We start from the raw sequence: 16,361 nt of genomic DNA on the forward strand, positions 1-16,361 counted from the left end.
AACATCCGGGGCAAGTCTCAATGATTAAAGGGAGATAACTTGCACACTGTGACCAACATCCGGGGAAAGTCTCAATGATTAAAGGGAGATAACTCAAACACTGTAACTAACATCGGGGGCAAATCTCAATGATTAAAGGGAGATAACTTGCACTCTGTGACTAACATCCGGGGAAAGTCTCAATGATTAAAAGGAGATAACTCGCATACGGTAACTAACATCTGGGGCAGGTCTCAATGATTAAAGGGAGATAACTCACACACTGTAACTAACATCGGGGGCAAGTCTCAATGATTAAAGAGAGATAACTCACACACTGTAACTAACATCCAGGGAAAGTCTCAATGATTAAAGGGAGATAACTCGCACACTTTAACTAACATCGGGGGCAAGTCTCAATGATTAAAGGGAGATAACTCACACACTGTAACTAACATCAAGGGCAAATCTCAATGATTAAAGGGAGATAACTTGCACACTGTGACTAATATCCGGGGAAAGTCTCAATGATTAAAGGGAGATAATTTGCACACTGTGACTTACATCCGAGTTATCAAAACAGTGGTTTCTGCTCCTGTCTGGAGGATGATGGACTTGAGGTTTTTTTGTGGTTAAAAGGAAATATATTGATGTCCCAACGATCCTTAAGACTAGTTATATTACTGTGCAGACCGACTTAGGACCATTTAAATAAAACATTTGTAACAGTTAAAACTATACTGTACCGTACTGTAAGCCTTGTAAGGACAAATAAAGAGACTACATGTGTTTCAGCTATCATCCTCAGAAAAAATAGGGTAGGTAGTCAGTTTTTTTATTTTGGAAAATATTTTTACTTTACTTTACATAGAGCAGGAGTTTTGACTTTAACAGTGCTTATCACAAAATGCCAATAAAAACTTGAGGGTAACGTTGGGCACAAAAATCTGGAAGCAACCAGAGACGTAGAATTCTATATAAAACATGTCTCCGAGGCAACACAAGATTTTTTTTATTTTGGCTAAAGGATGTTTTATCTGTTTTTTTTTTTTATAATTACAGATTTAAATTGCTTCTTTTGGTGGAAATAATTTGGAAATAAATTGCTTCTATTGGTGGTCCTTAAACCCTGAAATATACTTCTATGCCATATAACCTTCTTTAGAAAAAACGCTTCTGTGGGTGACGGTCCTCCTACAAAAAAGTGCATTCCGGGGTGGTAGGGGTATATTTCACTGGTACATATAGTTTTTGTTTCAAACCAGAGTTGTTCAGAACAATAAAAACTGCTACTATTTGTAATATAAAGTAAAAAATTTCATTTTATGGAAAATAAAATGGTGCAAAAAACTACATTGTGTGACATACATTGCTATGGACATGTGTTGTAGGTTGTGAAGAGGCCTATAATGACCTCTGTGTATGGGGTTACACCCTATGGGGCCAGAACTCAAGTAAAACAGACTCTCAAGGAAATCCCAGGCTTTCCAGAGGAACAACTAAAGGAAGCCTCCACTTACATTGCAACGATAACATTGTCAAATCTCCAGAAAAGGTTCCAGTCTGCCAGAGCTATACAGGTATGTTGTTGCCAGAGCTATACAGGTATGTTGTTGACATGTTTATTTGATATCATAATGAATCTGCTAGGTAGATGTGCTAACACTGTTAAATCATTCACCCCTAGGAGTCTTTTAATTATAATTGTCTGCAGATCTATTCTCTAAATTACTGCTTTACTGGTCTGGATTTAGGAACTTTACTAAATGATTCTCTCTAGGAATGGTTTAACCTCGTGTCATGGACCACCAGTGCTGGCCTGAAGAAGCATGTGGAATGGAAAACCCCACTTGGGCTGCACGTTGTCCAGACCTATACCAAACAGATCCTAAAGAAAAATCCAAAAACCAAACTGACCAGGTAACTTTTGATAGCAATGCATGTGACAATTGTCATTTTTGGTAAAAAAAAATAAAAAAATATATATGTAATGCTTATCATGTTTATATGATAATAGCACTTGTTTTGAATGCAGATAAATTGCTGTTTTTAGGTCACCTGAGCTTTGCTCAAGTGACCTATTCCAATCGCTTTTCGTCCGTCGTCGTCCGTCGTCCGTCGTGCGTCGTGCGTAAACTTTTACATTTTCAACTTCTTCTCAAGAACCAGTGGATGGATTTTTTTCAAACTTGGTCAGAATCATCCTTGGTAGATGAGGCTTCAAAATTGTAAAATTGGGATTCCTACCCCAACCCCTGGGGCCAGGGCGGGGCCCCAAAGGGAAAATTAATCAATATTTCAAAAATCTTCTTCTCCAGACTCAGAGGTACTACAGTGATTTTCTCTACGTGGAAAGAAAGATCATCAGGGGCTTTACTTAAATTGTAAATTTCAGGACCCCCGAGCTATCCGTTCTCCCTTGGGGAGGGGGTAAAGTTTACTATAGTTTATATAGGGAAATAACACTTTTGGGTATATTTTGACAACTTTCTGTAGGAAATTATTTTTACTTGGTGAGAATTATCCTTGGAGGTAGATGGTTTCAAATTGTAAAATTGAGATTCCTACCCCGACCCCTGGGGCCAGGGCGGGGCCCCAAAGGGAAAATTAATCAATATTTCAAAAATCTTCTTCTCCAGACTCAGAGGTACTACAGTGATTTTCTCTACGTGGAAAGAAAGATCATCAGGGGCTTTACTTAAATTGTAAATTTCAGGACCCCCGAGCTATCCGTTCTCCCTTGGGGAGGGGGTAAAGTTTACTATAGTTTATATAGGGAAATAACACTTTTGGGTATATTTTGACAACTTTCTGTAGGAAATTATTTTTACTTGGTGAGAATTATCCTTGGAGGTAGATGGTTTCAAATTGTAAAATTGAGATTCCTACCCCGACCCCTGGGGCCAGGGCGGGGCCCCAAAGGGAAAATTAATCAATATTTCAAAAATCTTCTTCTCCAGACTCAGAGGTACTACAGTGATTTTCTTTACGTGGAAAGAAAGATCATCAGGGGCTTTATTTAAATTGAAAATATCAGGACCCCGAGCTATCCGTTCTCCCTTGGGGAGGGGTTAACGTTTAATATAGTTTATATAGGGAAATAACACTTTTCGGTATATATTTTATATATTTTCAGCAGAAAATTGCTCAAACTTAGTCAGAATCATCTTGGGTAAATGAGAGTTTTACTTTGTAAAATTAGGATTCCTGCCCCATCCCCAGGGGCTAGAGCGGGGCCCCAAAGGAAACATTTACCAATATTTTCAAATTCTTATCCATTGATGACATGACAAGTATTGTATTTCACTTAGTTTACATGCTGATTTCCACATCACATCTAAACAATAAAATAAAGCTACCAGTATCTATGATATAACTCAGGTGACCGCTAAGGCCCTTGGGCCTCTTGTTTTGCTTACTGTTAACGAATCTGTTTTGTATGTCACAGGAGGATAAAAATGCCTGACAACAGAAAACAAAGTAATAGTTTTCCACCAAACTATATCCATTGCCTGGATTCAGTACACATGATACTGACAGCTCTACATTGTATGAAGTAAGTGTATAATGACCTTAATACACAACAAACTGTCAGGATTTTCAAATGAAGGTAAACTTATTTAAAAACCATTATCAAGGTCTTGATGAATCTGCATCACACACAAAGGTGGTGCACTGTATGGTGTTTTAGTCACCTTGACCTTCGCATCTAGGTCAAAGGTCAGATAAGCACAAAACAAATAGGCATAATGTTTATGTCTTATAAAAGGAGATGCAAGTTTTTATTCACGAAAAAATCTATTTATTTAATAATGTTGGTTCTGATACATATTAAACCTATTTTAGATTTATCCTTGACCCTATTTTACATTACCTTGACCTATCACCATATGACCTTGTAGTTTTTGTCTGTGGCGGTTTGAGTTTCTATTAAGATTGGCCTATTGTTATTGTTATTTCTATCTGTAACCTATTTGATAATAATACTACACAGTTTAAGAACATTGTTAAGTATATATGACGTACAGAACCTGATAACAATTAAACTTGGTTTAAAAATTATTCATATTGATCCCAACGATGGAACACTTTTATCTATCAGTTACATGTTTATGCCCAACTGTATGCTTGTTCAGGAGAAAAATGTTTATGCCCAACTGTATGCTTGTTCAGGAGAAAAAAATAACATTTTTAGTTACCAATAACGTCTTGCTGGTAAGTAACAATCTACTTCACTATAAACCAGCACTAATTCTTTTCTCTCAAAAATTTCAAGAAAGGTAGATCACAATATGGTATGTGTCCAGTGAACCAGCTTATTCAAATTTATTTTATCCCCCAAATGTGACTTGCTCTGTGATTAAGCAGAGAGAAAAAAAATACCTATAGAAAATTACAAGTACATATTGTAGGAAATATTTTGACCAGCAAAAAAGTTACAGTAATGTTTTATTTACATTCATCTTGTTTGCAAGTTAATTTTGAATATCATTACTTCAAAACATGTACACAAACAAATAGCACTTTGTATCAAATTATAAAGATGCTGCATTATTGAAGTTTAATAACTGATTTTGTGGAAATATCTTCTCTTTGTACCCAAGTTTTAATCTGTTGTATAGGGAAACCTGACATTCAGCTGTGTCCAGAATTTTACTATGAGTTTCTCATTCACAGAGAAAACCTGACATTCGGCTGTGTCCAGAATTTTACTTTGAGTTTATCATTCACAGAGAAAAACCTGACATTCAGCTGTGTCCAGAATTTTACTTTGAGTTTCTCATTCACAGAGAAAACCTGACATTCAGCCGTGTCACAGAGAAAACCTGACATTCAGCTGTGTCCAGAAATTTACTTTGAGTTTCTCATTCTCAGAGAAAACCTGACATTCAGCTGTGTCCAGAATTTTACTTTGAGTATCTCATTCACAGAGAAAACCTGACATTCAGCTCTGTTCAGAATTTTACTTTGAGTTTCTCATTCACAGAGAAAACCTGACATTTAGCTGTGTCCAGAATTTTACTTTGAGTTTCTCATTGACAGAGAAAACCTGACATTCAGCTGTGTCACAGAGAAAACCTGACATTCAGCTCTGTCCAGAATTTTACTTTGAGTTTCTCATTCACATAGAAAACCTGACATTCAGCTGTGTCCAGAATTTTCCTTTGAGTTTCTCATTCACAGAGAAAACCTGACATTCGGCTGTGTCCAGAATTTTACTTTGAGTTTATCGTTCACAGAGAAAAACCTGACATTCAGCTGTGTCCAGAATTTTACTATGAGTTTCTCATTCACAGAGAAAACCTGACATTCGGCTGTGTCCAGAATTTTACTTTGAGTTTCTCATTGACAGAGAAAACCTGACATTCAGCTGTGTCACAGAGAAAACCTGACATTCAGCTGTGTCCAGAATTTTACTATGAGTTTCTCATTCACAGAGAAAACCTGACATTCAGCCGTGTCACAGAGAAAACCTGACATTCAGCTGTGTCCAGAATTTTCCTTTGAGTTTCTCATTCACAGAGAAAACCTGACATTCGGCTGTGTCCAGAATTTTACTTTGAGTTTATAATTCACAGAGAAAAACCTGACATTCAGCTGTGTCCAGAATTTTACTTTGAGTTTCTCATTCACATAGAAAACCTGACATTCAGCTGTGTCCAGAATTTTCCTTTGAGTTTCTCATTCACAGAGAAAACCTGACATTTAGCTGTGTCCAGAATTTTACTTTGAGTTTCTCATTCACATAGAAAACCTGACATTCAGCTGTGTCCAGAATTTTACTTTGAGTATCTCATTCACAGAGAAAACCTGACATTCAGCTCTGTTCAGAATTTTACTTTTAGTTTCTCATTCACAGAGAAAACCTGACATTTAGCTGTGTCCAGAATTTTACTTTGAGTTTCTCATTCTCAGAGAAAACCTGACATTCAGCTCTGTCCAGAATTTTACTTTGAGTTTCTTATTCCCAGAGAGAACCTGACATTCAGCTGTGTTCAGAACTTTACTTTGAGTTTCTCATTCACAGAGAGAACCTGACATTCAGCTCTGTCCAGAATTTTACTTTGAGTTTCTCATTCACATAGAAAACCTGACATTCAGCTGTGTCCAGAATTTTACTGTGAGTTTCTCATTCACAGAGAAAACCTGACATTTAGCTGTGTCCAGAATTTTACTTTGAGTTTCTCATTGACAGAGAAAACCTGACATTCAGCTGTGTCACAGAGAAAACCTGACATTCAGCTCTGTCCAGAATTTTACTTTGAGTTTCTCATTCACATAGAAAACCTGACATTCAGCTGTGTCCAGAATTTTCCTTTGAGTTTCTCATTCACAGAGAAAACCTGACATTCAGCTGTGTTCAGAACTTTACTTTGAGTTTCTCATTCACAGAGAGAACCGCTGTGTTCAGAATTTTACTTTGAGTTTCTTATTCACAGAGAAAACCTGACATTCAGCTCTGTTCAGAATTTTACTTTGAGTTTCTCATTCACAGAGAAAACCTGACATTCAGCCGTGTCACAGAGAAAACCTGACATTCAGCTGTGTGCAGAATTTTACTTTGAGTTTCTCATTCACAGAGAGAACCGCTGTGTTCAGAATTTTACTTTGAGTTTCTTATTCACAGAGAAAACCTGACATTCAGCTCTGTTCAGAATTTTACTTTGAGTTTCTCATTCACAGAGAAAACCTGACATTTAGCTGTGTCCAGAATTTTACTTTGAGTTTCTCATTGACAGAGAAAACCTGACATTCAGCTGTGTCACAGAGAAAACCTGACATTCAGCTGTGTGCAGAATTTTACTTTGAGTTTCTCATTCACAGAGAAAACCTGACATTCAGCCGTGTCACAGAGAAAACCTGACATTCAGCTGTGTCCAGAATTTTCCTTTGAGTTTCTCATTCACAGAGAAAACCTGACATTTAGCTGTGTCCAGAATTTTACTTTGAGTTTCTCATTCACAGATAAAACCTGACATTCAGCTCTGTTCAGAATTTTACTTTGAGTTTCTCATTCACAGAGAGAACCGCTGTGTTCAGAATTTTACTTTGAGTTTCTTATTCACAGAGAGAACCTGACATTCAGCTGTGTTCAGAACTTTACTTTGAGTTTCTCATTCACAGAGAGAACCTGACATTCAGCTCTGTCCAGAATTTTACTTTGAGTTTCTCATTCACATAGAAAACCTGACATTCAGCTGTGTCCAGAATTTTACTTTGAGTTTCTCATTCTCAGAGAAAACCTGACATTCAGCTCTGTCCAGAATTTTACTTTGAGTTTCTTATTCACAGAGAGAACCTGACATTCAGCTGTGTTCAGAACTTTACTTTGAGTTTCTCATTCACAGAGAGAACCTGACATTCAGCTCTGTCCAGAATTTTACTTTGAGTTTCTCATTCACAGAGAGAACCTGACTTTCAGCTCGGTACATGATTGTTTCTGGACGCATGCTTGTGATGTAGATGTCATGAACAAGGTAAGCACACTTAACTTCGTTGTTTATACTGAACCAGTGTAATGGTATTTTCCACACTTTGTGTTGATAACAAGGGAATATTTATACCTGTGGTTTGAAGTTAACTTAATTGATGGACATACTTGTGGTTTGAAGTTAAGTTAATTGATGGACATACCTGTGGTTTGAAGTTAAGTTAATTGATGGACATACCTGTGGTTTGAAGTTAACTTAATTGATGGTCCTGGACGCCTCTATGTCCATATCTAATTTACAACTTGGAATTGATCCACATCTCTTAAAAATTCTCAAATCCATTCTTTTATTACAGTATGTGTACAAAAGCTTCAGAAAAAAATGCTATCTTAAAAGTTAAATTCATAATAGTATACAACAGAATTAAACCTAGAAAGTTAATGATTTGTAGATTAGAAATTCTAGAAGTATGATCATTTTTCTTTGGCAAGATGGCCCACAGACGCCATATACAAGACCTTCTGATTCTTTATCAGTTCGTTTTCCTTTTCTGTCTGCTGTTTTGTGAGATCATTTCATAACTGTATGGTGGAATATTTCTGATGAAGTCCATTTCTGTTTTAACTATCATGAGTTTAATCAATAATTAAGGATCCTTGTACCACTGCCAAACTGTAACTAACCATTGGAAACTTCTCCGACACGAATGTAGCTTTGGTCAATCATTTCTGAAAAGAAAACAATACCTTGTGGGAAATTTATGAAAAAATAATAAGGAAGAAATAGACAAAATATAATTAACAACAGTGTTGTGAGTGTGAAAATTATAACAAACAAGTGTTGTGAGTGTGAACATTATAATAAACAAGTGTTGTGAGTGTGAAAATTATAATAAACAAGTGTTGTGAGTGTGAAAATTATAATAAACAAGTATTGTGAGTGTGAACATTATGATTAACAAGTGTTGTGCATGTGAAAATTATAATAAACAACAGTGTTGTGAGTGTGAAAATTATAACAAACAAGTGTTGTGAGTGTGAAAATTATAATAAACAAGTATTGTGAGTGTGAACATTATGATAAACAAGTGATGTGAGTGTGAACATTATAATAAACAACAGTGTTGTGAGTGTGAAAATTATAATAAACAAGTGTTGTGAGTGTTAAAATTATAATAAACAAGTGTTGTGAGTGTGAACATTATAACAAACAAGTGTTGTGAGTGTGAAAATTATAACAAACAAGTGTTGTGAGTGTTAAAATTATAACAAACAAGTGTTGTGAGTGTGAACATTATAATAAACAAGTATTGTGAGTGTGAACATTATGATTAACAAGTGTTGTTCATGTGAAAATTATAATAAACAACAGTGTTGTGAGTGTGAAAATTATAATAATGTTAAGGGGAGGTTACTGTATATACTAAAGCCCACAGTGCCATTGGGCACAGATCCTCAATTATGTTATTTCTGTTTGTCAGTTTTCTGTTATTTAAACTATTTCTGCGTTGTTGTTTTTTTAACAGATTTGTCGAGAGCAGTTTGTAGCACTTCACAGTCAGCCTTTGCTGCAGCAATTATCCGAGTACATGTTGGAGGCACATGAAGAGGAGCTGAAGATGTAAGAGTTGTCGCTTATTCTGTAGTAGCAATGTGTTGTCCCCGCAATTGTTACAGTTCCCCCATGTAATTACTGGTGTTCTTATCAGGAACCTATTTGTCACAAAGTTCTGCTTTATAGCCAGTCTGTTTACTGTAATTACACCTTTAGTATACATCCTACTTAGAATCACAATAATTAAATAACAAATCCTGTTTTTTCTGGACCCCTCTTCAATGTTCAGAATTATAAAAGATTGTATTTATCAATATGTCTTTGTATGTTTTCAGACGTGAGGGTATGAGTGATGAGAAGAAACAAGAACTGAAGCAATATGCAGAGGTGTTAAAACCGACAGAAATCAAACAAGGTAGGTTTGGTTTACCTGTGGTAAGGATAAGCTTCCTATTAATATTGATTTTAATAATAGTTGTAATAATAATAATTCAAGGTTCTCATTTACCGCTTTATCACAATCTAGTGCGTAGGTCGTCTCAAAGCAGATCACAAAATATTATCCTTGGTTAAAGGGCCTTTGCAACCAGCCAATATCTTTCTCAACTCCCTGGGGAGCATACAGCCGGTGCTGCCATTTCGGCGCTCACAGCTAGCATTCTACATTTCTAGCACTGCCCAACTACGTACTCATTTACAGCTGAGTAGACTGGAACAAGCAGAGTAAAGTATCTTGTCCAAAGATACCACAAATTGCCATCACGGGACTCGAACCTGCAACCCCTCGGCAACGAGCCTGGCATCCTACTACTAGACTACCGTGCCTATTTAGGCAACCTGACTTTGGAAATCACATTTTATATATTTACCCCTAGGGTGTATGTACACATTTTATATATTTACCCCTAGGGTGTATGTACACATTTTATATATTTTACCCCTAGGGTGTATGTACACATTTTATATATTTTACCCCTAGGGTGTATGTACACATTTTATATATTTTACCCCTAGGGTGTATGTACACATTTTATATATTTTACCCCTAGGGTGTATGTACACATTTTATATATTTTACCCCTAGGGTGTATGTACACATTTTATATATTTTACCCCTAGGGTGTATGTACACATTTTATATATTTTACCCCTAGGGTGTATGTACACATTTTATATATTTTACCCCTAGGGTGTATGTACACATTTTATATATTTTACCCCTAGGGTGTATGTACACATTTTATATATTTTACCCCTAGGGTGTATGTACACATTTTATATATTTTACCCCTAGGGTGTATGTACACATTTTATATATTTTACCCCTAGGGTGTATGTACACATTTTATATATTTTACCCCTAGGGTGTATGTACACATTTTATATATTTTACCCCTAGGGTGTATGTACACATTTTATATATTTTACCCCTAGGGTGTATGTACACATTTTATATATTTTACCCCTAGGGTGTATGTACACATTTTATATATTTTACCCCTAGGGTGTATGTACACATTTTATATATTTTACCCCTAGGGTGTATGTACACATTTTATATATTTTACCCCTAGGGTGTATGTACACATTTTATATATTTTACCCCTAGGGTGTATGTACACATTTTATATATTTTACCCCTAGGGTGTATGTACACATTTTATATATTTTACCCCTAGGGTGTATGTACACATTTTATATATTTTACCCCTAGGGTGTATGTACACATTTTATATATTTTACCCCTAGGGTGTATGTACACATTTTATATATTTTACCCCTAGGGTGTATGTACACATTTTATATATTTTACCCCTAGGGTGTATGTACACATTTTATATATTTTACCCCTAGGGTGTATGTACACATTTTATATATTTTACCCCTAGGGTGTATGTACACATTTTATATATTTTACCCCTAGGGTGTATGTACACATTTTATATATTTTACCCCTAGGGTGTATGTACACATTTTATATATTTTACCCCTAGGGTGTATGTACACATTTTATATATTTTACCCCTAGGGTGTATGTACACATTTTATATATTTTACCCCTAGGGTGTATGTACACATTTTATATATTTTACCCCTAGGGTGTATGTACACATTTTATATATTTTACCCCTAGGGTGTATGTACATATTTTATATATTTTACCCCTAGGGTGTATGTACATATTTTATATATTTTACCCCTAGGGTGTATGTATCTCCCTCATCGAAATTTCAAAAAGTTGGCGAGTATATCACCCAACCACTTCAGTAAAGGTACCGTTACATTTCTATTAAAAGCTATTAGAATGTTAGTTTACTGTACAAGACTCTCAATCCTTTCAGGACTTTGATCAAGAATGCTAACAAAACTTCATAAAATACAAGAAGAATATTACAAACCACGAAGACGTTATCAAGTCTATAATTATTAATTCTTTTCTGTACTAGGCTTTGCAATCATTATTAATTCTTTATTTCAGGTGATTTTGACCTTGCGCAAGTGCTGGAATCTGAGTACTTCTTCAGTTAGTGTTACCTGCCCTTCTTGAACAAGGACGTTGCACGAAGTTGGACTACCTCTGAAAACCTGCGCGTGTAGCTGCTGTGGCTTCAAACTCGATCATAGAAATCGGTTTGGATCCACATCCTGGAGTCTTTGGAATATTGTGTTGGTTAACCCTTTCATTACTGTAGACCATAATTGACTCATCCAGATAAATGTATGGTAGAGTCTACTAAAGTTACCTAGGGGTGAAAGGGTTAAGAGACAGTTTCACAATGTGCAACACAGCCAACATAAAACCTGTTTCTTACATCCCAGGGAACAGCCAATGGAAGTCTGTAGCTGTTAGTCTACTTACGCTGAACATCATATTAATGAGTGGGGTGAAGATTTGTTTCCAAGTAATTGTGTTTTGTTAGAATCTACAGTCACATGGAATGATACTTTGTAAGTGCCACATACTTGGTTTTGATTGGCTGTCCCTGTGTCTTTCTTAGCCAATGAGATAAAAGACTCCTTAGGTACATTGTTCATTCCTAGTCACTCAGCTCATTCCTATTTGTGCCAAACTTTGTGATTTGTTGGTAATATTACTGCCATCAAAATTTGTTCATTGATAAATACACAGATACACAGATTTTATTCTGACTATAGGAATGTTTACATTTCCTCTGCTGTCAGCTCTGTTATATAAATAAAAGCTGGTTGATATTATTGGTAATAACATAATTTTTGATTATTTTGCAAGTCCATTGCTGAAAATGTCACAGCTCTGTAATTGTGTAAAATGTACTATATGTGGGTCAAAACACTGGATCTTTAGAAACGTGCGTTTGGTGGTACAAACTACTTACAATTGGTAGGGCAGGGAAGTAATTCCAACAGTGTAGGCAATATAAGGTTGTCAGATGTTCAGAGCAATGGCGCCTTTATCTAGGTCGTAACATTTACCTGTGTCTTGATTAAGGAGCAGATGGCTTCAAATATAAACAATCTGAATTGTCTACACTTATTTCTTAACATTTTCTTTAGGTTGGTAAATATGGATTGTGAAACGATTGATGTAGCACAACCAATAAGTGTTTATATGTGACGTTTCGATGACTAATACGGTATGTACTCTGTCACTTTCATCAGACAAATGACCGGTGAAGCGTATGTTCACGAAGGTGTAAAATATTGTCTACACTTTTCCTTGCCCGTATATATGTCATTAAGTGTCTGCATAGAATATTTCTTGTCTACAAAATTATATTTTAAAAAGGTTTATTCCAGATGTAGACTTTAAGATAAGTAATTTATGAAGTGGACCCATGAAATAAGAGCATGCTATTCTTGATATATTGTTATTTATTCTCCGAAACTGCAATTTTTAGCTCCGCCTACAATTTGGCACAAGTGCGTTCATTTATCAGGAATATTTCTGCGCCACCTGAAACATTCTAACTGGGATATGCGAATGCGACCCTAGTGTCTTATCTGTGTCTATGGGTCACTTCAGCCTCAGTCAGCTCTTTCACTTTTCATTTTATTGCTACAAAACGCTATACAATATTCATGTATTCAGCAAACAAAAACTTTAAACCTGTTCAAATTTTTCGGGTCATGGATCCAAGGTTAAGGTTGTTGTTACTATAAAAAGATAATCATCATTATCACTACGCGGCTTTATTTTCATATTTGGATAATGCACAAGTATATATTGGAACAAGTTTGGGTTTCAGGACCTGGACCCAAATTTTACAAAGAGAAGAAATGCAACTGATCATCGTTGATTTTGGTTAAAGTTTGGTGCTAGTGTAGAAATTTGCTAATACAAATTCAGTTTTTGTACCAAGATGTTTCTTCAGGGTCCCGGGCTCCAACATTGATGTATAGTGGTGTCAAAACAAATTTTTTTTTTTTTTTTTTTTTCAGGTATTTGACCCGTTTCAAACTGAACTGTTTTTGCCAAAACTCTTAACAGTTCTTGTTTTTTAATTGTGTGGCTTTATGATTTCTCATTATACTGGGATCTTCTTAATTCTCTGTCATAACAAAACAAGCTTCTTACTATTAGATTGGAGTTGTGATTTAGTTACATATTGTCAAGTACATACGTACAAACAAATGTCTGTGATAGTTAGTTTCGTCGTGTTTTTGTTTGCAGATTTGACAGGACAGGGCTTTTTCTGGGGTCTTTTGGAGCCGAAAGTTGGCCATGTTCACAGTGAAAAATGTATTCATTATTACAACAACAAAAAATCTCTTTAGAATTTCCCTACCTTCAAAAAAATGTAATTCTCTGCTTGTATTCCAATGACAAAGAAAGCAGTGTCTAAAATGAAATAACATTTCATAAATAATCGTTTAGTAGTCTTTTAGATGATTCTTTGTTAAAATAAAGATGAGAATTAAAAAATAATTAAATCAAATAATTCCCAATCATAAATCTACTGACCCTTTTTTTTCCACAAAGTGAGAAAAAGCCCTGTAGGACAATGTGCAGCCAGTAAATTTAATTTGCATGCCATAAAGCTGTGTTTGTCATGTGTTACACAAGTGGTTACTCATACAGGATAAATTATGTAGAATGATTTCAAATGATCTTCCTGTGTCCAATTTATAGCCACTGTATAACCCTGTGGTTATCTGTCTTTGTTCTGTTAACTGTTCTTAACAGAATCATTGGAGCAGCCGTTGACTTTTCATTGATTATTATTTTATACTTCAACATTGGTGTATCATACATGTACTTGGTAGTGAAGGTAGAGAGTTCCACCACTTATCATACATGGACTTGCTAGTGAAGATAGAGAGTTCCACCACTCATCATACATGTACTTGGTAGTGAAGGTAGAGAGTTCCACCTCTCATCATACATGGACTTGGTAGTGAAGGTAGATTGTTCCACCACTTATCATACATGGACTTGGTAGTGAAGGGAGAGAGTTCCACCACTTATCATACATGGACTTGGTAGTGAAGGTAGATTGTTCCACCACTTATCGTACATGTACTTGGTAGTGAAGGTAGAGAGTTCCACCACTCATTATACATGGACTTGGTAGTGAAGGTAGATTGTTCCACCACTTATCGTACATGTACTTGGTAGTGAAGGTAGAGAGTTCCACCTCTCATCATACATGGACTTGGTAGTGAAGGTAGAGAGTTCCACCACTTATCCTACATGTATATGGTAGTGAAGGTAGAGAGTTCCACCACTTATCATATATGGACTTGGTAGTGAAGGTAGAGAGTTCCACCACTTATCATACAGGTACTTGGTAGTGAAGGTAGAGAGTTCCACCACTTATCATATATGGACTTGCTAGTGAAGATAGAGAGTTCCACCACTCCTCATACATGTACTTGGTAGTGAAGGTAGAGAGTTTCACCACTTATCATACATGGACTTGGTAGTGAAGGGAGAGAGTTCCACCACTTATCATACATGGACTTGTTAGTGAAGGTAGAGAGTTCCGCCACTTATCATACATGTACTTGGTAGTGAAGGTAGAGAGTTCCACCACTTATCCTACATGTATATGGTAGTGAAGGTAGAGAGTTCCACCACTTATCATACATGTACTTGGTATTGAAGGTAGAGAGTTCCACCACTTATCATACATGGTCTTGCTAGTGAAGATAGAGAGTTCCACCACTCATCATACATGTACTTTGTAGTGAAGGTAGAGAGTTCCACCACTTATCATATATGGACTTGGTAGTGAAGGTAGAGAGTTCCACCACTCATCATACATGTACTTTGTAGTGAAGGTAGAGAGTTCCACCACTTATCATACAGGTACTTGGTAGTGAAGGTAGAGAGTTCCACCACTTATCCTACATGTATATGGTAGTGAAGGTAGAGAGTTCCACCACTTATCATATATGGACTTGCTAGTGAAGATAGAGAGTTCCACCACTCATCATCCATGTACTTGGTAGTGAAGGTAGAGAGTTCCACCTCTCATCATACATGGACTTGGTAGTGAAGGTAGATTGTTCCACCACTTATCGTACATGTACTTGGTAGTGAAGGTAGAGAGTTCCACCTCTCATCATACATGGACTTGGTAGTGAAGGTAGAGAGTTCCACCACTTATCATATATGGACTTGGTAGTGAAGGTAGAGAGTTCCACCACTTATCCTACATGTATATGGTAGTGAAGGTAGAGAGTTCCACCACTTATCCTACATGTATATGGTAGTGAAGGTAGAGAGTTCCACCACTTATCATACAGGTACTTGGTAGTGAAGGTAGAGAGTTCCACCACTCATTATACATGGACTTGGTAGTGAAGGTAGATTGTTCCACCACTTATCGTACATGTACTTGGTAGTGAAGGTAGAGAGTTCCACCACTTATCATATATGGACTTGGTAGTGAAGGTAGAGAGTTCCACCACTCATTATACATGGACTTGGTAGTGAAGGTAGATTGTTCCACCACTTATCATACATGTACTTGGTAGTGAAGGTAGAGAGTTCCACCACTTTTCTATTGTATGCAGGCCTCTAACACTTATTTTCCTCTTACATTTATGTTATTTGTTTACATTAAAGTCAATAATAGGTGACAATTGTTTTTAGGAAGTTAGAACAGCTGAAAGTATAAAGCAGTATATTTCAGTATAAACATTAGTACCACGATCAGTAGTCCAGTGGCTATGTTCCCAGCTTTATCAATGTCAGCAGATCAAATCCCAGTATCAGTTTCTGTGAAATAGGAAAAATGACATTGAATATTTTTGCATGAAATAATTATTTTCTGTAATAAATGAGCAAGCAACTCAAAGTAAAACTGGCAAAATTAGAACTCTTCTGGGCAAGTAACTCAGAGTGAAAAAAAGCAAAATTAGAACTCTTCTGGGCAACTAACTCGGAGTGAAAAAAGGCAAAATTAGATC

At 36.2% G+C, this 16,361-nt stretch overlaps 1 protein-coding gene across 1 annotated transcript in view; it reads left to right on the forward strand.

The window, feature by feature from the left end:
• Positions 1–14,532, forward strand: part of LOC110445869 (DNA-directed RNA polymerase, mitochondrial-like) — a 76,183-nt gene extending 61,651 nt beyond the window's left edge. The window contains exons 26-32 of the mRNA XM_021490696.1: positions 1,371–1,559; positions 1,760–1,899; positions 3,428–3,535; positions 7,385–7,457; positions 8,938–9,032; positions 9,302–9,381; positions 11,446–14,532. Of these exons, the coding sequence (XP_021346371.1) occupies positions 1,371–1,559; positions 1,760–1,899; positions 3,428–3,535; positions 7,385–7,457; positions 8,938–9,032; positions 9,302–9,381; positions 11,446–11,495 (735 nt within the window). The 3' untranslated portion in view covers positions 11,496–14,532. The remainder of the gene's footprint in view (positions 1–1,370; positions 1,560–1,759; positions 1,900–3,427; positions 3,536–7,384; positions 7,458–8,937; positions 9,033–9,301; positions 9,382–11,445) is intronic.
• The last annotated feature ends 1,829 nt before the right edge of the window (positions 14,533–16,361 follow it).

Source organism: Mizuhopecten yessoensis, unplaced genomic scaffold (assembly GCF_002113885.1).
Source record: "Mizuhopecten yessoensis strain PY_sf001 unplaced genomic scaffold, ASM211388v2 scaffold2399, whole genome shotgun sequence".
In the NCBI taxonomy this organism is placed as follows: Eukaryota; Metazoa; Mollusca; class Bivalvia; order Pectinida; family Pectinidae; genus Mizuhopecten; species Mizuhopecten yessoensis.